The 22,988-nt window shown below is 44.0% G+C and overlaps 1 protein-coding gene across 6 annotated transcripts in view; it reads left to right on the top strand.

The window, feature by feature from the left end:
• The window catches only part of HMG20B (high mobility group 20B), an 866,046-nt gene that overhangs the window by 266,736 nt on the left and 576,322 nt on the right, over nucleotides 1–22,988 (top strand). For all 6 annotated transcript variants that reach the window (XM_075352624.1, XM_075352625.1, XM_075352628.1 and 3 more), the window contains one exon: nucleotides 12,671–12,773. In XM_075352624.1, the coding sequence (XP_075208739.1) occupies nucleotides 12,671–12,773 (103 nt within the window). The remainder of the gene's footprint in view (nucleotides 1–12,670; nucleotides 12,774–22,988) is intronic.

Below are 22,988 nucleotides of genomic sequence, written 5' to 3'. Positions count from 1 at the left end.
TTACCCTTTTGAGCATGGTTTTCAGGGTTTTATTGAAACGCTCGACTAAACCGTCCGTTTGAGGATGATACACAGACGTACGCAACTGCTTGATCTGGAGTAGCCGGCATAGCTCTTTGGTCACTTTAGACATGAATGGGGTCCCCTGATCTGTAAGGATCTCCTTGGGCAACCCCACCCGGCAGAACACAGCAAACAACTCCCGAGCTATAAGCTTTGCTGCAGTATGTCTGAGAGGTATCGCCTCGGGATACCGGGTGGCATAGTCAACGATCACTAGGATGTGTTGGTGCCCTCGAGCGGACTTTACGAGGGGCCCCACCAGATCCATCCCTATCAGTTCAAAAGGGACTTCTATAATGGGTAACGGTACCAACGGACTGCGAAAATGGGTCAGGGGTAAGCTGACACTCCGGGCAGGTTTCGCAGAACCGTTTTACCTCCCCAAAGACTCCGGGCCAATAGAACCTTTGCAATATTCGCTCCTGCGTTTTCTTGACCCCTAGGTGGCCACTCATCAGGTGTTTATGAGCCAAGTCGAGGACCCGCCGACGATGCGGCTGGGGCACCACCAACTGCTCTACCCCCACGCCCCGTATTTCATCTACCCGGTAGAGTAAATCCTGCTTAAGAGCGAAATGGGGGTACCTTACCTGGGCACCGGGCAGCTGTGCCACCCCGTCAATTACTGTCACCAGACTCCAGGCATGTATTAATGTAGGGTCCTGGAGTTGGGCAGTCCCAAACGTATCCGGGGACGCCTCCAATTCCGGGATGGGTTCGACCGTCTCAGCCTCTCCTGCCAATACCTCTAGGGGCGACCTATCGGGTTCACATTCTGTCCCTATCATGGGGACCCCTACGGCAGGTGTCCCGGATTCAGGATTGTAGGGCTCAGGTCCCGGACTGACCAATATCTGAGGAGACTTAGGGGGTCCCTTCCAATAAGTCCAAAAATAGGGCAGATCCCTTCCTAGGATCACGTCATAGGGAAGAGTGTTAAGAAGTCCCACCTCATGTTGCACCTGACCGCAAGGTGCTGTGATGGTGACAATCCCTGTGGGATAGTCTCGGCGGTCCCCATGTATGCAAACCACCCCCACGGTACGTCCTGTGGCCTTTACTCTAGCCCTCAAGGTGGATCGCACAAGGGTCACTAAGCTTCCGGAATCCAACAATCCTGTAACCGGACATCCATTCACCTGTATTTGGCACAAGTGGGGCTCCGTCTCTGGGGAGACCAGGTCAGCGGTACACACCACCTGAGCATACATTGAACCCCGCCGGGTAACCCCACAATCCATGGGCTCCGTGGTGAGTGGACACTGGGCTTCCATATGTCCCACCCGCTGGCATCGCCAACATCTAATGGGGACGGAAACCCCCTTGACGGGTTGTCGTTTAGGGTACAGAACCTTCCGGACCTCAGGAATGGCGGCCGCGGCCTCAGACGGGACGGTAGGGGACTCCTGCACCGTTGTCAGCGGTGGGTCCTTGGCCCTAGGCTTGGAGGGGCCGGACCGACGGGCGGTACGCAAAGTCTCAGTGTCCCGTATCAAGTCCTGCGTAGCCACATGCCGCTCTACCAGGGACACTAATTGGTCGAGGGTACTCGGGTCACCCTTACCTACCCACCGTTGAACGGTGACGGGTAAAGTGCGCACAAAACGATCCACTACTACCCTTTCCACCATTTGCGCCGGGCTCAGAGTGTCAGGCTCCAACCACTTTTTTACAAGATGCAACAAGTCATAGGCCTGGGAGCGTACGGGTTTGGCTTCCTCATAGAACCACTGATTTACCCGCTGAGCCCGTACATAGGTATTCACCCCCAACCGAGCCAGTATTTCGGCTTTCAGGGTCACATAGTCAATGGCGTCCTCGGTACAGAGGTCCAGGTACGCTTTTTGGGGTTCCCCCGTCAGATAGGGTGACAATACCTCAGCCCACTGGGGGGTCGGCAGCTTTTCCCGCTCGGCCACCCGCTCAAACACCGCCAGGAACGCTTCCACATCATCCCCCGGGGTCATCTTTTGCAACGCTTGTCTCACCGCTTTCCGGACGCTGCCGTCGTCACCCGGTCCCGGGATTGTTGCTGCCGGTCCGGCCCGGATCGACTTGGCCAGGAAAACCATCTGTTCTTGATGTCTTTGTTCCTGCAATTGCAAGGCTTGCTGCTGACGTGCATTGGCCTGAACCAGCTGTTCTTGGTGCCTTGTGTCCTGCCCTTGCAAGGATTGCTGCTGACGTTCCAACGCCCGGAGCAGGTGTGCATTGGTCTCTTGCTGCTGTGCATTAACCTGAGCCAGCTGCTTTAGTATGTCCTCCGTGGCGTCACCGGGTTTGGGCTGTAGTATAGCCGCTCGAATCCAGGACATGTGCTACTGGGTCACCAGGGATGGATGCTACACCTCACCGGCTGGCATGCCCGCATTCTCCACCATATGTGAGGTAGCATGGTCGGCTGCGCAGCAGAAGACATGGGATCCAGGCATTAAGGTTCACAGCACACGGTTTAATGTCCAAACAAAAGTCCACAACAATATACATGTGCCTCTCCAGCAGAGAACTCAGGGAGTTCTGTTCACTCCCTCACACCCGGCACACCTGCCCTTGTTCCTGTTTCCATTTAACCCTTCCTTCAGCCTGTAGGGAAACAGCATTAACCCTAGAGTGGATTTACTTTCTATCATGGAGTGAGCACAACCGGGGCGAGACATACCGGCCGTCATAGATAACCCCGGTCACAGTCTCACAGTATGTACAATGTTTGCTTAGCGAAGAGAATGAAAACTTAAATAACACACACACTACCGTTCAAAATTTTGGGGTTCCCAAGACAATTTTGTCTCTTCCATGAAAATTCATACTTTTATTTATCAAATGAGTTGCATAGTTAATAGAAAATATAGTCCAGACATTGACTAGGTTAGAAATAATGATTTTTACTTGAAATAATAATTTTCTCCTTCAAACTTTGCTTTCGTCAACGAATGCTCCCTTTGCAGCAATTACAGCTTTGCAGACCTTTGGCATTCTAGCTGTTAATTTGCTGAGGTAATCTGGAGATATGTCACCCCATGCTTACAGAAGCCCCTCCCACAAGGTGGATTGGCTTGATGGGCACTTTTTGTGTACCATACGGTCAAGCTGCTCCCACAACAGCTCAATATGGTTGAGAGTTGGTGACTGGGCTGGCCACTCCATTACAGCTAGAATACCAGCTGCCTGCTTCTTCCCTAAATAGTTCATGCATAATTTGCAGGTGTGCTTTGGGTCATTGTCCTGCTGTAGGATTAAATTGGTTCCAATCAAGCGCTGTCCACAGAGTATGGCATGGCGTTGCAAAATGCAGTGATAGCCTTCCTTATTCAAAATCTCTTTTTCCTTGTACAAATATGCCACTTTTCCAGCACCAAAGTAACCCCAGACCATTTCATTAGCTTCACCATGCTTGACAGATGGCGTGAGGCACTCTTCCAGCAAATGTTCAGTAGTTCTGTGTCTCACAAATGTTCTGTGGGATCCATACACCTCGAACTTCGATTCGTCTGTCCTTAACACTTTTTTCCAATCTTCCTCTGTCTAATGTCTGTGTTCTTTTGCCCATATTAATATTTTCCTTTTTATTAGCCAGTCTCAGATATGGCTTTTTGTTTGCCACTCTCCCCTGAAGGCAGCATCCCGGAGTCGCCTCTTCACTGTATACGTTGACACTGGTGTTTTGCAGGTACTATTTAATGAAGCTGCCAGTTGAGGACCTGTGAGGCGTCGATTTCTCAACCAAGAGACTCTAATGTACTTATCTTGTTGCTCAGTTGTGCAGCGGGGCCTCCCACTTCTTTCTACTGAGCTTAGAGCCTGTTTATGCTCTCCTCTGAAGGGAGTAGTACACACCGTTGTAGGAAATCTTCAGTTTCTTGGCAATTTCTCGCACGGATCATCTTTCACTTCTAAGAACAAGAATGACTGTCAAGTTTCACATGAAAGTTCTCTTTTTCTGGCTATTTTGAGAGTTTAATGAAACCAACAAATGTGATGCTCCAGATTCTGGACTAGCTCAAACGAAGGTAAGTTTTATAGCTTCATTAATCAGAAAAACTGTTTTCATCTGTGCTAACATACTTGCACAAGGGTTTTCAAGGGATTTCTTAACATCCATTAGCCTTCTAACACAGTTAGCAAATACAATGTACTATTAGAACACAGGAGTGGTGGTTGTTGGAGATGGGTCTCTATACACATATGTAGATATTGCATTAAAAAGCAAATGTTTGCTGCTAGAATAGTCATTTACCACATTAACAATGTATAGAGTGTATTTCTGTTTAATTTAATGTTGGCTTTATTGAAAAAAAAGTGCTTTTTTTCAAAAATAAGGAAATATCTTAGTGACCCTAAGCTTTTGAATTGTAGTGTTGTTCAACACAAGCTTCCCCCTGGATGAGCTCAATTATGGCCTAAAGTCCTTGGTAGGCCTTAGCAACATCTAGGTGAGGTTATTGTGGTCCACACAGAATCCTCAATGGCGAAGAATTAGATTGCGTCGTCATGGAAACGATGGTCCTAAACGATGATTGGGCAGTAACTGCGGCCTAGCTGTGGCCTAACAGGGTTATTATGCCTACCTAAACTAAATACAGGCCCTGACTCAGTCAAAAATATACTGGCGCCAAAATGATGTGAGGTGCGTGCATGGTTACCCACTGCGATGGCGCATTGGGCCTTAGTTATCTTTCCGACCCAGGTCTGCTCTGGACAATATTCAAAACAAGAAAGGCTGCGGAGACACCATCACAGGTTTCTCAACATAAGCAAGGATGGTGGTTGCCCCCTGGGAATTATTCAAAAAAGACCTGGCTAGTTTCTTGCCAGCGTTGAGAAACATGTGATGGTGTCTCCGCAGGCTTTCTTGTTTTGAATATTTCCCAGGGGGCATTGCTCTAGAATCACTGCATTGAGAAACACGTGATGGTGTCTCCGAGGTGTTGAATGTTGATCTCCCTAAGGTCAGCCATCTTTGCTTATGTGCTCTGGACAATATGTCTGAAGTACGCAGTCAGATGAGCAATACTGCTGGTTACTGCTGGTCACTGTGGCTTGTCTCCTTAGCAATGTGTTATCAACTTCACAACAGCGTCCTTTCAGCAATCTTCTCCCATCTGGTAAGGATTCGGATACAGTCACAGTGAGCTCCATTCTGTCAAAGCTCTGGTCAAGATGATAGATTTCTACTCGCAAATATTATCTCTTCCCTCTGCTGAACATCCACTGTCTCTGAGTTCATTAACTGCCAACCGCTTCCAAGATGGCCACCACTTTACTTCCTGTGATGTACATTTTTTATCAGCATGTAGCTACGCCGCCATCTGAGCTACCTATTGCAGTCTTTCATCTGTGCTCAGAAACAGCGGCCTATTGTGGTTGAATAATGACATTTTTGGCTCTTATACAGTATTATCACATGATTACTGACCGTAAATACAATAAATACTGTTCACATTTATGAGACATAAATATATACGTCTAAATACAATGTTCACATTTATGAACCACAAATATATACTTCTAAACCATACTTGTGAGGTGATACAGGGGCTTGCCATGCACATCTTTAACCAGGTACATATTTCTGTCCATAAAAAATGGGAGCTGTTTCACCATCTCAAAGAACCCCAGATCGAGGGACATTATCAGGGGTCTTGAATGTCTTCCATTTTCGTATTATGGCTTCCACAGTTGATTTCATCACACCATGCTGCTTGCCTATTGCAGATTCAGTCTTCTCAGCCTGGTGCAGGACTACGGGTTTCTTTTTCTGATGTCTTTCGACAGCTCTTTGGTCTTCACCATAGTACAGTTTGGAGTGTGACTGTTTGCGGTTGTGAACAGGTGTTTTTTTATACTAATAATTTCAAACAGGTGCCATTACGACTGGTAATGAGTGGAGGACAGAGGAGCCTCTTAAAGAAGAAGTTACAGGTCTGTGAGAGCCAGAAATCTTGCATGTTTTTAGGTGACCAAATACTGATTTTCCACCATAATTTGCAAAAAAAAAACAACAATCTTGGCAAATCAGACAAGGTGATTTTCTGGATTTATTTTCTCAATTTGTAACTCATAGTTGTGGTCTACCTATGATGTCAATTGCAGGCCGTTCTCATCTTACACTTGGACTTGCACAATTGGTGGCTGACTAAATACTTTTTTTCCCCCCACTGTATATTGTTGCATGTCAGCTCTTAAAATGCCCTCAAAACCCTGATGTTAGAACTTAAGCCCGCTTTACACGCTTCAATATATCTCACAATCCGTCATTGGGGTCAAGTTGTAAGTGAAGCACATCCGGCATCGTTTGTGAGGTATCTGCGTGTGACATCTACGTGCGATCAGGATTGAACGCAAAACTGTTGATCGCAAACACATCGTATCTTTGTCTAGAATTGAACGTTTTGTTGCACGAACCTAGTCAATTGAAACGTGTGACATCCCTCATACGATTTTGGTGTCTGAGGCTATGTGCGCAGGTGTGCGCTCTGCACCGCAGCTTAAAAAAGGTCCGCTTCAGAGCGCAGCTGAAAAGCTGCGTTCTGAAGCGCCTCACAATGTCTGTCATTCACTAATCTCTGTCAGTCGGTCACTATCTCTATCCCTCTCTCTCTCTGTCCATGTCAGTCTATCCCTCTTACCCCCTCTCTCATACTCACCGATCCCCGATCTCCGGCGCGGCGCTGCACGGCATTCACACTGCTCCGGCGGCTTTTACTATTTTGAAAAAGCCGGCCGCCCATTAAACAATCTCGTATTCCCTGCTTTCCCCGCCCACCGGCGCCTATGATTGGTTGCAGTGAGACACGCCCCCATGCTGAGTGACAGGTGTCTCACTGCACCCATTCACAGCAGCCGGTGGGCGTGTCTATACTGTGCAGTGAAATAAATAATTAAATAATTAAAAAACCAGCGTGCGGTCCCCCCCAATTTTAAAACCAGCCAGATAAAGCCATACGGCTGCAGGCTGGTTTTCTCAGGATTGGGAGTTCCACGTTATGGGGAGCCCCCCAGCCTAACAATATCAGCCAACAGCTGCCCAGAATTGCCGCATACATTAGATGCGACAGTTCTGGGACTGTACCCGGCTCTTCCCGATTTGCCCTGGTGCGTTGGCAAATCAGGGTAATAAGGAGTTATTGGCAGCCCATAGCTGCCAATAAGTCCTAGATTAATCATGTCATGCGTCTCCACGAGATACCTTCCATGATTAATCTGTAAGTGACAGTAAATAAACACACACACCCTAAAAAATCCTTTATTAGAAATAAAAAACACAAACATATACCCTGGTTAACCACTTTAATAAGCCCGAAAAAGCCCTCCATGTCCGGCGTAATCCACGGACCTCCAGCGTCGCTTCCAGCTCTGCTGCATGGAGGTGACCGGAGCTGCAGCAGACACCGCCGCTCCTGTCACCTCCACACAGCAACTGAAGACAGCCGCGCGATCAGCTGAGCTGTTACTGAGGTTACCTGGATCCAGCGGTGGATGCAGCGGTGGCCGCGGGTAACCTCAGTGACATCTCAGCTGATCGCGCTACTCACCGCCGCTCCTGTCAGCTCCACGCAGCAACTGAGGTGAGTAGCGCGATCAGCTGAGCTGTCACTGAGGTTACCCGCGGCCACTGCTGGATCCAGTGACAGCGGGTAACCTCAGTGACAGCTCAGCTGATCGCGCGGCTGTCTTCAGTTGCAGCGTGGAGGTGACAGGAGCAGCGGTGTCTTCAGCAGCTCCGGTCACCTCCATGCAGCAGAGCTGGAAGCGACGCTGGAGGTCCGTGGATTACGCCGGACATGGAGGGCTTTTTCGCGCTTATTAAAGTGGTTAACCAGGGTATATGTTTGTGTTTTTTATTTCTAATAAAGGATTTTTTCGGGTGTGTGTGTGTTTATTTACTGTCACTTACAGATTAATCATGGAAGGTATCTCGGGGAGACGCCTGACATGATTAATCTAGGACTTATTGGCAGCTATGGGCTGCCAATAACTCCTTATTACCCCGATTTGCCAACGCACCAGGGCAAATCGGGAAGAGCCGGGTACAGTCCCAGAACTGTCGCATCTAATGTGTGCGGCAATTCTGGGCGGCTGTGGGCTGATATTGTTAGGCTGGGGGGCTCCCCATAACGTGGAGCTCCCCATCCTGAGAATACCAACCTGCAGCCGTATGGCTTTATCTGGCTGGTTTTAAAATTGGGGGGGACCGCACGCCGTTTTTTTAAATTATTTAATTATTTATTTCACTTCACAGTATAGACACGCCCACCGGCTGCTGTGATTGGGTGCAGTGAGACACCTGTCACTCAGCGTGGGGGCGTGTCTCACTGCACCAATCATAGGCGCCGGTGGGCGGGGAAAGCAGGGAATACGAAATTGTTTAATGGGCGGCCGGCTTTTTCAAAATAGTAAAAGCCGCCGGAGCAGTGTGAATGCCGTGCAGCGCCGCGCCGGGGATCGGTGAGTATATGAGAGAGGGCTGCTCAATTCAGTCACTCAGGAGTTTAGCGGTCACCGGTGAGCCCTTCACAGGTGACCGCTAATCAGGACGCGACACAGACAGAGCCGCAGCATGACAATGAAGTCGGGTTAAGTTAACCCGAGTTCATTCTGATCGTGCAGCTCTTTCTGTGTCTGCTGTCATCTGCCATTCAGCTCTGCTACATGGCTGTCTGTGTCTGCTGTCAGCGGCCATGTAGCAGAGCTGAATGGCAGATGACATAGTAAAAACGCATCCCTACACATTACACACGCTTGGCAAGTCAATAAAAAAAAAAAGGGTGCCCAATGCATACGTCACAGAACATATGATCTAAAGGATCGCACACAAAATTGATCAATTTAATCTAGACTACTAAGGCACTTGTGACAGCAAATGAACGACCTACGTTCAATCTCTTAAGATCCCGTATGCAACCTGGGCGTGTCACATCGCAAATGCGATTGTACAACTAATTGCAACGTGTAAAGCAGACTTTAGTCTATGTGCCCATGCTACGTTTTTGCTGTGTTTTTTCATGGGCTTATTTCTTGCAGATTTTAATCCGTGCTGCAAGGAAAAAACGCATCCCAGCAAAGTCTGAGCATCCTGACTTACTTTGCTCATGTTGCAGATTTTTTTCCTTGCAGATTTTAGTGCAGAAAAGATCTGCAGCATGTCGATTCTTTTTGCGTTTTTTCCTGCGTCTGATATAATCCACTGTAGTGGAATACACAGTATCTGTCAGTGCTGCACTAGCAGCACTGACACTTCGCCTCATTCACCATGCATCCGGCATGGTCTGTGATGCAATCCATAGCTCAGTAACCTAAGGTCATCATGGTGACGACCCAGGGTTGCCATGGCAGCAATTAGGTCCCTGTAGTCACATTACAGGGACCTAATAACCAGTGAGAGGAAAGCGATTCCTCTCCCTGCCTCCTGAATGTTGTGATCACGATTGATCGAAACATTTTAGGGGGTTAAACTGTAAGGAGTGGCACAGGCACCACTCCTTGCAGTGATAGCCGTGTCCCGCCTTTAATATCAGCCAGAGACCTGGCGGCGATCGCAGGGGTGTAGTGCAGGACCGCGCAATCGTCATGAAAAAACTCTTAAAAAAAAGTGCGAACGTATTTTTTTTTCTGCTGTGTTTTTCCTTCCATAACGTGCTGTGTTGTGCGCAATAAAGCTGCACACAAAGTTGCTATGTGGGCACATACCCTTGGTGAAGGAGGTAAGTGATCCAGCTTTAGTATTTCTTGAAATATAATCCTACTTTTACTGAATAATATTTAAAAAGAATTCATCACAATATATTTCGCAAGTGACATCATTGGTCCTTAGTGAATTGATGGACACCAGTCGCGTTTCGAGCGTAATGCTCTTAGACTTGGTGAATACAAAGTTTCCGTGTGTCCACAGTGCTCAAATAGTAAGCTACCTGATACAAAAGTGAAAAACACCTGATGCAGGTTAATTGGAAACTTCACTACACACCTTGAAAGGTAAAAATAAAAATAAAATCAACATTATATGTCCATGTCAAAAACATGGACATATAATGTGACCACTTGTTTAATATTCAGAAAAAATCACTACAGACAATATATTTATAGTTAACAGATGAAAATTAATAATGAAGCATAATCTCATTACTAACATTTAAACCCGACGGAGCCTCAGTTCCCAATACAAAAATCCAGAACGCTTCTCTGTTTCTCACCATAAGCTCTGTCACCTCCACAGGTATATTTATTAACAGATTCAATGGCAAAACCCCAAAAATTATTTGTACTGTGACTATGGCAATTATTAAAGTGCTTTGCTGCATAAGGCTGTGTGCGCACGTTGCGTTTTTTCATGCGTTTACGCATCGTTTTAAACTGCAGCATCAACGCATGCGTTCTGCTTCCCCAGTAAAGTCTATCAGAAGTCAGCAAATTCCATGCTCACGTTGCGTTTTGAAACGCAGCGTTTTGGATGTCAAATTTTTGACAATCAATGCATTCTAAAAAGCAACATGTCACTTATTTTGTGCGTTTTGTATGCTTTTCCCATTTGGCTGCGTTTTGAAATTCACAAAGGCAGTGACAAAACACTGCAGAATATTTGTCATGGCAGAACGCAACGTGCACACATACCCTTAGAAACATTTCTATTAGAAACTTCTGAAATATCATAAAGATGTTCCCTTATCCTTCAGTTTTCTTATAGTGGAACCTAGATATTTAAGATTACATGCTTGGCACATGATGATGTATACTACATATTCAGAATTGCAGTTTAGAAATTTACGGATTTTATACTTATTGTCGTCATAGTTACTGAATTCCTGTGTTTTAAGGGAAACATTTTACGTTTTGTAAGGAGAAGCACCACAGCTATAATAACCCTTGGTCATTAACCATGAAGATTTATTGTATGATTTGTGATGAGATTTTAATAAAACTAGGAGACAGAGACTGTCCTAGAGTGGTCGCTTTTCTGGGGACTATTCTAATGCCTTTATCCAAAATAGATTCAACTACGGAATCTTCCATCAGAATATGCAGATTATTCCTTACTATTTTGGAAATAGATTTAAACACTACTATAAGTAAGTACTAGAGGGGGGATATTTAACTCCTTGTTGACTTTTGTTCGGTTGACACTTTTTATTAAAGTACCTCTGTCCTTTTTGTCTGCATTTTTTTTTTTTGCTTGATTAAATGACCACAAATGATACTTTCTTTGTTTTAAACAGTTTTAAACAGTTTAAACAGATTTGGCAGTGTGGTAAAATACCGCTGATGTGAAACCAGCCTAAGGACCTGCTATTTCACTTACGAAATATATTGTGATGAATTCTTGATTTTAAATATTTTTCATTAAAAGCTGGATTATATTATAAGAAGTGCTGAAGCTGGATCACTTACCTCCTTCACCTGTGTGCAAAGCTGAGCAGCAGCGGGATCCCGTGCTTCTGACCGCTGATGAATGGGACAGTTCCCTGGGTGAGCTGGACAAATCTATATTACCAGGGCACATACCCTTACCAAACGGTAGTTGCCTGGATCTACCCTCTTACCTTTCTTAAATATCGGTACCACGTCAGCTATTATCCAATCCTGAAGTACCAACCCTGTTACAAGAAAGTCTAAGAAGATAAGATACAGAGATCTGTCAATTACTGAGCTCAAGTCCCTCAATATCTGTGGATGAATGCCTCTTGGCCTGGAGGATTTGTCAATGTTTAATTTACTCCGATGCAGGCATATTTCTTCTTGTGATTTCATGGGGGGTGAATTTGATTTGTGCCTTGTTAAATAACTCTGGAATAGTCAGTTCCTTAGTGAACACCAATGAAAAGTGCCCTTTTTAATACCGCAGCCTTTTCTTTGTCCTCTATAATTATCCTGTTATAATCTTTTATTGGGCCGATACCATCCTTTTTTTTTTCTTCTTAACTTTTGTTATCGATACATTTTTGGAGTTTATTTCAATATCTTTTGGTGACTTTTGTTTCAGTAACTAATTTTGCTAGCTTGATTTTTTTTTTTTTTTAACTTCTATGAAGAATTTTATACTGCTGAAATCTTATTTCTGTATTCTCATCCTTCAAGATTTTGAATGTCTCTTGTTTTTGTTTTATTATACTTTGTACTGTCTTATTTATCCATATCCAACATCTGGAGGACGCAAGAGCTAGAGCTGCTCTCTCACTTCCACTGGATGTCTGACTGATTTGTCTGAAGGAGGTGAGAGGGATGTGTCCGGTGCTTTGTTATGCATTGGGATTGAGTAGGGGTTGTCTGAATAATGGAAACCCCTGTAATTAACAAGACATACTCCAAAATGAAACAGTGTGTGAAAAATTAATGGCAGTGTAACTTGTTATATAGTGCTCATCTGAGGCTGAATGAACTTTAAATTTAAGATATGTTTTTATTTATATTTTTTGGGGGGGGGGTTCTATTTTTACATGACTATAAAAAGACTTTTATTATGACTATACATGTTGTTAACTCTTGTGTGGTATGACTGTTTATGTATTGTTATCGGAATATTTTTTTTATTATTTTTCAATATACACGTGGTCTTATGCTTGGAGATTTTCATAGGACAGTTTCAATTATTACAATTGTTCTTTTTGTGTTTCAGGCATCCTGTGGCCAAAGCACATACTGCCAATTTTCTAGTAACTGTGAAACAAGAAAAGGTTGATGTTCCCAGACCAAGTGGAGAAAATGGCACTGAAGAAGAGGTAAAAAAAAAAACAACCCACATACCTGACAATTTAATATATTAGGCTAGGTTCAAATAGCGATTTTTGGAGGTGGGAAAAAATTCAACAAGGTTTTCCATATGGAATCCCCCTTGAGAAAAGTTGCTTGTTTTTCTTGTGTTTCCTGAAACAGTTTTGAATAGGTATTTTGAAGCCTTTTGACTTGACGGTGGCAAACTTGGGATGCATTCCACGAAAGTATCTGCCATACTTAAGAGACATGTAACCTCTTCTGTTTCAAAATTTGATCAGGAAAAACACAAAAATTCCTCATACACTCCTTAATCTTAAAATTGCAACTCCAAAAAAAAAGTAATGTGATGGATATACGTGTTAACCCCTTCCTGACGGAGTGCCATTTTTGCTCTTTCGTTTTTTTTCCCCCTCTTTTTCAAAGAGCTAGACCTTTTTTTTCTTTGTCGAGAATCCCGGCACTCAATGGTTGCAGCAAATCAGAGGCTTATTGCAGCTCAACCACCTGGACGTTTCAGCCCTCCTAAGGCTTTGAACAGCAGTTGAAAGTCTTTGGAGGGCTAAAACGTCCAGGTGGTAGAGCTGCACAATAAGCCTTTGATTTGCTGCAACCATTGAGTTCCGGGATTCTCTACTAGATTTCAGATTTACTTATCCTCCGCAGTTCTGGTGAACTCCCTATTCGCTTTGTCTTCTCGTGAGAACTTTATTTTTCCATCCACATAGCCATATTAAGGCTTCCTTTTTTACGGGACGAGTTGTAAATATGGATTACACCATTAATTTTACCATGTAATGTATTTGAAATCGTGCAAGAAAAAAAAAAAATCAACTGTGGTCTAATAGCAAAAAAAATGCATTTCTGCAATCTTTTCAGGTTTTTTATTTACCATTTTTGGTATGCAGTAAAACTGGTCTTAGCACCAGAAATGTGTTAAAAAAAAAAAAAAAAAAAATCACTTGTCGCTGTTTTCTGAAACCTGCAACCGTTTACATTTTTGGTTGATGGAGCTATGTAAGGGCTTGTTTTTTTCCCGCCCTGAGCTACTGTTTTTGATAGGATTTTGAGGAAGATACAATATCTTCATTGCCTCATTGCATTTTATTACAGTTTTGCGGCGGACGAAAAAACTTAATTCTGCTATTAGTGTTTTCGTGTTTGTTTTCTCATTACGCTGTTTTCTGATCATATTAATTTATATTTTGATTGATCTGACATTTACAAACTCAGAGCAAATATGTGCATTTATTTATTTTTTTAATGAAGTTTTTACCATATTTTTCGGACTATAAGACGCACTTTTTTCCCCCCAAATGTTGGGGGAAAGTGGGGGGTGTGTCTTATAGTCTGAGTGTAGGGCTGCGTTCGGGAATGAGGGTGCTGCGGTGGAGCGGGTCATCGGGGGCACGAGCAGGCTGCAGCAGCGCCTGATGTGATCACGTGGGCCCGCTCATTACATATGCACGCCCATCCTCCCACCCATCTCTCAGCGTTGAAGCCGGCGCTGACAGGTGGTTGGTATGATGGGCGGGGGGTGCGCGCATACTAAACAGCCAGCCCTGGCAACTACAGCCTGGAGTGATCATGTGCGGCTGTATTCACTGCTCCCCGCACATCATCATCAGCGCGGGATGCAGTGAATCAGTGTACTCATAGTTGCCTGCAGCACCGCGATCTCTCCTGTCTGCCGGCCGCGCTGTGTGGAGACTAGTGGTGCTCACAGCGATGACGTCATCGCTGTGTGCACATGTCCACACAGCCGCGCCGGCACAGACAGGAGGACATCGTGATGCTGCAGGGATCGTGGCCGGCTCCACACAGTGCTGCTGGCAGACAGGAGGAGGAGCAATGCTGCATGGAGCGAGGAAAGGTGAGTATAAATGTTTATTTATTTTTTGTGTGTGCCACAGGATGTAGGCCATATAGCAGGATGGGGGTATATGAGCAGGATCGGGGTATATGAGCAGGATGATGGCATATGAGCAGGATGATGGCATATAGCAGGATGATGGCATATAGCAAGATGATGGCATATAGCAGGATGATGGCATATGAGCAGGATGATGGCATATAGCAGGATGATGGCATATAACAGGATGATGGCATATAACAAGATGATGGCATATAGCAGGATGATTGCATATATAGCAGGATGATGGCATATATAGGAGGATGATGGCATATATAGCAGGATGGGAGCACATACCAGGATGGGGGTATATAGCAGGATACGGCCATATGCCAGGATGGGGTATATAGCAGGACAGGATGTGGCCATATGCCAGGATGGGGTATATAGCATGATGCGGCCATATATCAGGATGAGGTATATAGCAGAATGGGAGTACATACCAGGATGGCAGTATATAGGAAGATGGGGCTATACCAGGATGAGGGACATATATATATATATATATATATATATATATATATATATATATATATATATACATATATACAAGACAGGAGGATCATTACCAGGATTGGGTACCTTAGAGAGTTTGGGGACATTACCCCTATAACAGTGTCAGCAGCAGATCCTAGCCCCATAACAGTGTGTCATGACCACATTTTTTGCTTAAAATTTTATTTTCCTATTTTCCTTCTCTAAAACCAGGGTGCGTCTTATGGTCCGGTGCATCTTATAGTCCAAAAAATACGGTATATCTTTTTTCATATTTTTAAAAGCTTTTTTTTTTTCACTTTCTACTGTAATGTACAGATTGACAGTTGCATTTAACAAGTTAACAGCTGTGGACGGAGCTCCCCTTCACCTGCTGCTGTGAAAGCTGTATTGGAACTACTAAAACTGCTGCAATAACCACCAGTTCCTGAGGCACAAACCTGAAAATGGATGCCGATGAGAGTGAGGCTACATGCACACGCTGAGAACACCACTATTAGATCTACTCTCATAAAAATGTAGTTTTATTAAGTTTCATAAATATTAAAACAGAACAGTTGTATTGTTCTTCTCATCGAACAATTTAAGATCACATATAAAATACACGTACAAGGTGCAGGTGTCAAAAACAAAACCAAAAAGGTATACCCTCGCCTGAAGACAGCCTCAGACAAAGGTTATAGAGGAGGACAGTGTAAAGACGTTAGTTGGTCACTGTCAGGGTGATATAGAGATATATAAATGCTGTATCTACCTTCCTTAGTGATGTTTAGATATCTTCACTAACAGTGAGCCTATCTCTGTTTAGGTATACGTCAGCCTCACCGTCCTTGCTGCCCTCTAGCAGGGGTACCACCACCAGATACAAAAGTGATAGAGTGTATAACATAAAACAGAACCATAGATAACAAAAACAATTATGCGTTAGGTGTCCAGGGTTCTTCTGTATGGTATAGTTTCCCTAGTTCAGAAGTACTGGATAAGTTAGGTAAGAACTCGGAGCTCCACTTAGCTTATGGACCCCCTAGTTCTCCCGACGCGTTTCACCCCCCCTAACACAATAAAGGGGATCATCAGGGGATATGAACAGAATCACTCCTTGGAAAGAAGGACACCTGAAATGAATGAGAAATAATAAAATATATATGATTTTTAGAGACTGCATACTAAATGGTCTAAGACAATTAGGTAACTTACAAGGGGGTTGATCCTTGCAGTTAGGATCGTAATGCTTGAACCCCTTTTGGTATATATATTTAGACGACTCTCTCATGTCCGGATAGTTGTTCAAATTTTCATTAGTTAGTTCCTGCATATCAAGGAGGACACCTAGTATCACTTATTGTACTTATAATATTGAATAGTATCTCGTCGGTACATACAATGTGTCTTGTACCTGGGCTAGATAAAGTTGTACCTTCACAGATTGTGAACTGGTCTATGTAGGCAGGGTATTCGTGTCCACTCTTGTATAGAGGCTGGAGGATGTATCAGGGCTGTGTTAGAGTCCTGTATAAAATATGGCATTCATAAATATATATCTCTCTCATCCAACATTATTACTGTCCTCAGGTAACATTTATAGGTGATGTTACCTGTTGGCAGATATCGAGGGAAAAAGAAGGTTACTATCCTAGAGGGGTATTGATAACGTAGTTCCTCAGGGTGTAACTGTCCGCTGGCGTTTCCTGTAAGAGAAAGTATAGTGGTGTACTGGTTGACCTCACTAGGGCTCTGGGCCTCCGATAGCAATGCATACATAATCTAGTCTAAATTTTAAAAATAATAGAGTGTTTTACCTGTAAGGAAAAAATAGAATAGCTAGGGAACCAGGTAAAGGGAGAGTTGCTGCTTGACTCAGTGGTATGTTGAATAGGATAATTCCAGATATATATCTTTCTTCTGTAAGAAAAAGCATAGTAATCTACCAGTTGTTCTGGCTAACTTGATAATGCAATATGCAAGGCATTGTATTCAGTTGCGATATCGAATAAACCACATCTATCTATTTGCAACAGACAAACATATAGTGGTGTCCAGAGTTATCTGACATGATATCCAAAGGACCGATATGGAACAATGTTAATAATTTGTATAGCCTTTATGCAAAGAGGGCGGTATATAGGGGACCAAGATTCCCATAAATGGGGCTATGATGATGAATCACTTCCCAAAGGAAGGTATTGCCTGTGAAAAAATGGATTGATATAGGAGCTGTCAGTAGACAGCCCCCTGTAAGTAATATACAAGAGTATCCCAAACTTAGAAGAGGTTAATCTATTTACCAGCAAGGTAAATTCTGCAATGATTAGTGCTGCTGTATATAAAGAAACAGGTAATGTAGGTGCTAAGGAAAATACCACTCACCTAATGGTGAGCTCAACCAGTAAGGACTGTAGGTCCCGAGTGACTGCCACTCTATATGCACTGGGAGCTCACGGTTTGGAGGATTCCAGAGGAGTCGTGACGTCCTCTAATTCCTATGCTCTCCGGACCGCTACCCTGGTAAGTCTGTTGGACTTTAAAAACTGTATAGTTGCGGAAGTAAACACCCCCGGCCACAGACCGGATGTGTCCCGTTGGCCGGATATGACGTATCGGTGTACTTAACATGCATCACAGTGCGTATCATGTGACCTGCGCGGGGCGGTATCCCTGGGTGTATCCACTCCCCTATTGCGACGTAATATGGAAGGCATATGCGTTCCATGTGGAAGACGGTGTTCCTCAAAAGTCGGGGCGACTGCAACTCTGAGACTATCCCAATAATATGGCCTATATGTTTGGTAGGAACCTTCTCCTGATAGGAGTTCTAGTTGTTATGTTTATTCGTCATCTGGGTTTCATAATGGCAACAATTTCTCCATCTTTCCCCCAATGTCTTAGGGCACCACCTTTAAAACATAGCAGCACCCATTAAGTATACCTGCATCACTATACCTGGTGGAGCAATGTACGAGATTAGGTTTTTATCACCTGCCCACCCTGTACTACTATTATAGATGTCCCTAAATAGATCCTCTAAGGAGCTCCAGGGCGGCATAGCATTCTCCTGTATATTTATAACAACTATACCTTTATTCCTCTATCTAGCACAGTGGTATTTTTCTAACCAGCGTTGCCATTGGCATGACATCTGCAGGTGCAGTATCTGTGCTGAATGCCAATTCCCTTTAAGGCATCTTTTCAATAGTCCACAGACCAACATATACTCGCTGCTTATCTAACACTAATCACCTAGGATGCAGCTGCATCCTGCTTTTTATCACGGCATGATAAGGGTTACCCTACTGTGCTGCCCCCCCTGGTGAGACTACGTAACACTGCCTCACATGCCTATGGAACGCAAGCTTGCGTTCCACTTTCACTGACTCCGCCCCGACTTTTGAGGAACACAGTCTTCCACATGGAACGCATATGCGTTCCATATTACGTCGCAATAGGGGAGTGGATACACCCAGGGATACCGCCCCGCGCAGGTCACATGATACGCACTGTGATGCATGTCAAGTACACCAATACGTCATATCCGGCCAACGGGACACATCCGGTCTGTGGCCGGGGGTGTTTACTTCCGCAACTATACAGCCCTAGTGATGTCAACCAGTACACCACTATACTTTCTCTTACAGGAAACACCAGCGGTCAGTTACACCCTGAGGAACTACGTTACCAATACCCCTCTAGGATAGTAACCTTCTTTTTCCCTCGATATCTGCCAACAGGTAACATCACCTATAAATGTGCCCTGAGGACAGTAATAATGTTGGATGAGAGAGATATATATTTATGAATGCCATATTTTATACAGGACTCTAACACAGCCCTGATACATCCTCCAGCCTCTATACAAGAGTGGACACGAGTACCCTGCCTACATAGACCAGTTCACAACCTGTGAAGGTACAACTTTATCTAGCCCAGGTACAAGACACATTGTATGTACCGACGAGATACTACTCAATATTAGAAGTACAATAAGTGATACTAGGTGTCCTTCTTGATATGCAGGAACTAACTAATGAAAATTTGAACAACTATCCGGACATGAGAGAGTCGTCTAAATATATATACCAAAAGGGGTTCAAGCATTACGATCCTAACTGCAAGGATCAACCCCCTTGTAAGTTACCTAATTGTCTTAGACCATTTAGTATGCAGTCTCTAAAAATCATATATATTTTATTATTTCTCATTCATTTCAGGTGTCCTTCTTTCTAAGGAGTGATTCTGTTCATATCCCCTGATGATCCCCTTTATTGTGTTAGGGGGGGTGAAACGCGTCGGGAGAACTAGGGGGTCCATAAGCTAAGTGGAGCTCCGAGTTCTTACCTAACTTATCCAGTACTTCTGAACTAGGGAAACTATACCATACAGAAGAACCCTGGACACCTAACGCATAATTGTTTTTCTTGTCTATGGTTCTGTTTTATGTTATACACTCTATCACTTTTGTATCTGGTGGTGGTACCCCTGCTAGAGGGCAGCAAGGACGGTGAGGCTGACGTATACCTAAACAGAGATAGGCTCACTGATAGTGAAGATATCTAACCATCACTAAGGAAGGTAGATACAGCATTTATATATCTCTAGATCACCATGACAGTGACCAACTAACGTCTTTACACTGTCCTCCTCTATAACCTTTGTCTGAGGCTGTCTTCAGGCGAGGGTATAACTTTTTGGTTTTGTTTTTGACACCTGCACCTTGTACGTGTATTTTATATGTGATCTTAAATTGTTCGATAAGAAGAACAATACAACTGTTCTGTTTTAATATTTATGAAACTTAATAAAACTACATTTTTATGAGAGTAGATCTAATAGTGGTGTTCTTAGGAAATTACTACCTCTACATATACCCCAGTGCTTCGAGTACATGCACATGCTGCAGTTTTTTCTGCACACAAACTGTATCCAAAACTGCAACCAAAACTGCACCTTGTCAGAGAGACCCAGGAAATGTTAAAAAAAAACAAAACAAACGCTTGTAATGTAGGTGCGCTTTTAGTGCGTTTTTAGTACGTTTTTGAGATTGCGTTTTATAAAGGAGAAACAAAATATGATAGAATAGGATAATGGATAGATAGCTAGATTAGATGATAGATAGATAGAAAAAATAGAAAGAATAACTAGATGGATAGAAGTATAGATAGATTATAAGAACATATAAATTAGATAAGAAAGAACAAAAGAATACATAGAAATAACAGAATAGCTTGATAAAGCGATAGCCAGCTTGGTTAGCTGTTTTTAAAATTTTGGGGTAAGAAAAATGACTTGGGGTCCCTCCCCCCCTTTTTCATATGAAGCACAGCTGTCTGCTGTATCTTGGCTGGTTATGAAAAATAGAGGGGGTCCCATGCTATTTTTTTTAATTATTTGATTTATTAAAAGAAAAAAAAAAGACGTGGCGTCTCCCCATTTAAATAATACCAGCCAAGGTGCAGCAGACAACTGGGGGCTGATATTATTAGGGTGGGAGGGGCCATTGTTATTTAGCAGTTTCCAGCCCACAGCCACCCCAGAAGTGGCGCATCCATAAGATGCGTCAATTCTGGCGCTGGATCCAGCTCTTCCCGTTCCCTGGTGCAGTCACAATCGGGGTAATAAGGGGTTGATGGCAGCCCATAACTGCCACTAAGCCCTGGGTTAGTGATGTTATGCGTCTATGAGACACCCCACATCACTAATCTGTAAGTGAAAGTAAATAACCACAAACAGCCAAAAAATCCTTTATTTGAAATAAAATAAAAAGCCCCTCTTTCACCACTTTATTAACCCCCAAAACACCTCTCCAGATCCGAAGTAATCCACAGAGGTCCCACGACACTTCCAGCTCTGTTACATGTCCTGTCACAGCCAGAGTTCATACAGCATTTCTGCCAGCTGTGAGTGTGGACAGAGCCGCAGCAACCAGAATGAGCTGGGGTGAACCCCTGATGTCACAGCTACGGGTCCCGCAGTATGGCGGGTGTCGCAGCAATGACGTCACGGGTTCACTGCAGTTTAGGCCGCTACTGAAGTGAGCCGCACGATCGGCAGTGACCTCACTCACGTGTCCTCCAGCTGTGGCTCACTTCAGTCATGGCCTGGTGTACGCTTACAGGTGGAGGACTTAAGCTGTGACAGCAAACACCTGAGTGAGAGCACCGCTGATTGGGCGGCTCACTTCAGTCACTCGTGTGGTTTGCTGTGACCGCTGGAGGACTCCAGCTGTGGAGCCTGTCGCTCCACAGCTGGAGTCCTCCAACTGTCACAGAAAACCACCCAAGTGACTGAAGTGAGCCGCACAATCAGCAGTGCCGTAACTCAGGTATTTGCTGTCACACCTCGAGTCCTCCACGCTGATAGACTCTTCAGTGCGGTACGATGTAGACACGCCCACCGGCAGCTGTGATTGGTTGCAGTCAGACAAGCCCCCATGGTGAGTAACAGGTGTCTGAGTGCAACCAATTACAGACAGGGGGAGGAGTCTATGTATGAGGCTAATGAGCGGGTCCGGAAGAAGATGAGAGGTGCGGGAGCAATGTGACAGCCGGTGATCGATGACTATGTACTGGTTGGGGAAAAAGAGAGAGAGCGCAAGAGAAACAGAGACACTGACACGGGCACTAACACGGACACCGCCATGTCAAAATCACTCCAGCATTGATTTTGTCATTCTGGAACTTAGTTGGTGAGCTGCATTTTTGTTGCCAAAACCGCAGGTAAAACGCATGCAAAATGCATGCCAAATGCACCAATTTGATAGCATGCATTTTTCCTTGTGTTTTTGATGCCCTTATTGATTTCAGTGGGTGACAAATGTTGACAAAAACGCAATTAAGAATGAACCTGCTGCATCTTTTTTGTCACAAACTTTTGACAAAAAAAAACGCCGACAAATAAACTGCAAGGTGCGCATAGCAAATCTGACTTCTCATGGACTTTGCTGGGAAGTTAAATGTCAGAATGTTCTGACAACAAAACTGCACCAAAAACGCGATGAAAACTAGAAAAAAAAAACAGCGTGCGTATGTAGCCTAAGAGATGTGGTATAGTCTGGGCACTGCTGTAGATAGATTGGCACAGAATCACGGTAGGTTTAAGGACTTGATTGGACTACGCGTTCCAAGAACGATTCATCCTCTTCAGAAATCTATACATACCTGAAGAAGGGGACATATCTTGTCTGAAACGCATAGTCGAATAAAGTTCCTAAAATTACTGTGATCCTGTGCCAATCTATCCACTGCAGCGCCCAGACGACGCCGCATCTTTCTCTCCTCGGCATCCATTTTCAGGTTTGTGCCTCAGGAACTGGGGGTTGTTGCATCCGTTTTGGTAGTTCCAATACAGTTTTCACCAGTGTTGTGCCTGCGCAGCACAACTACTTCAGGTGAGCAGTGCTATACTCACCACGATATCACAAAACTGAGTTCATGCCTAACTTTTTTGTAAATAATTTATTGTATCCTTTCATGGGATAACACTGACGATATGACACTTCGATACAATGTAAAGTAGTCAGTGTACAGCTTGTATAACAGTGTAAATTTGGTGTGCCCTCTAAATAACTCAACACACAGCCATTAATATATAGAAACGAGGACAAAGAGTTATTACGTGCAAAAAGTAGACAATTTTTATTAAATACAGTTAGTGAGCATCCGTATTAAAAACACATAAAATCAGCAAAGTGACAGGACCATTGACTAGGTTCCATATTGCCTCAGTATAAGTGACAATCAGTGTATATATATAAAGCTACACATCCAAGCAGGTACATGTTTATCAGATACATTCTATCTCAATGCCAGCAGTATAAAGAACC

This window comes from Anomaloglossus baeobatrachus, chromosome 1 (assembly GCF_048569485.1).
Source record: "Anomaloglossus baeobatrachus isolate aAnoBae1 chromosome 1, aAnoBae1.hap1, whole genome shotgun sequence".
NCBI lineage: Eukaryota > Metazoa > Chordata > Amphibia > Anura > Aromobatidae > Anomaloglossus > Anomaloglossus baeobatrachus.
Note: the sequence above shows the minus strand (reverse complement) of the source record. Positions and strands in the feature narration are given on the sequence as shown.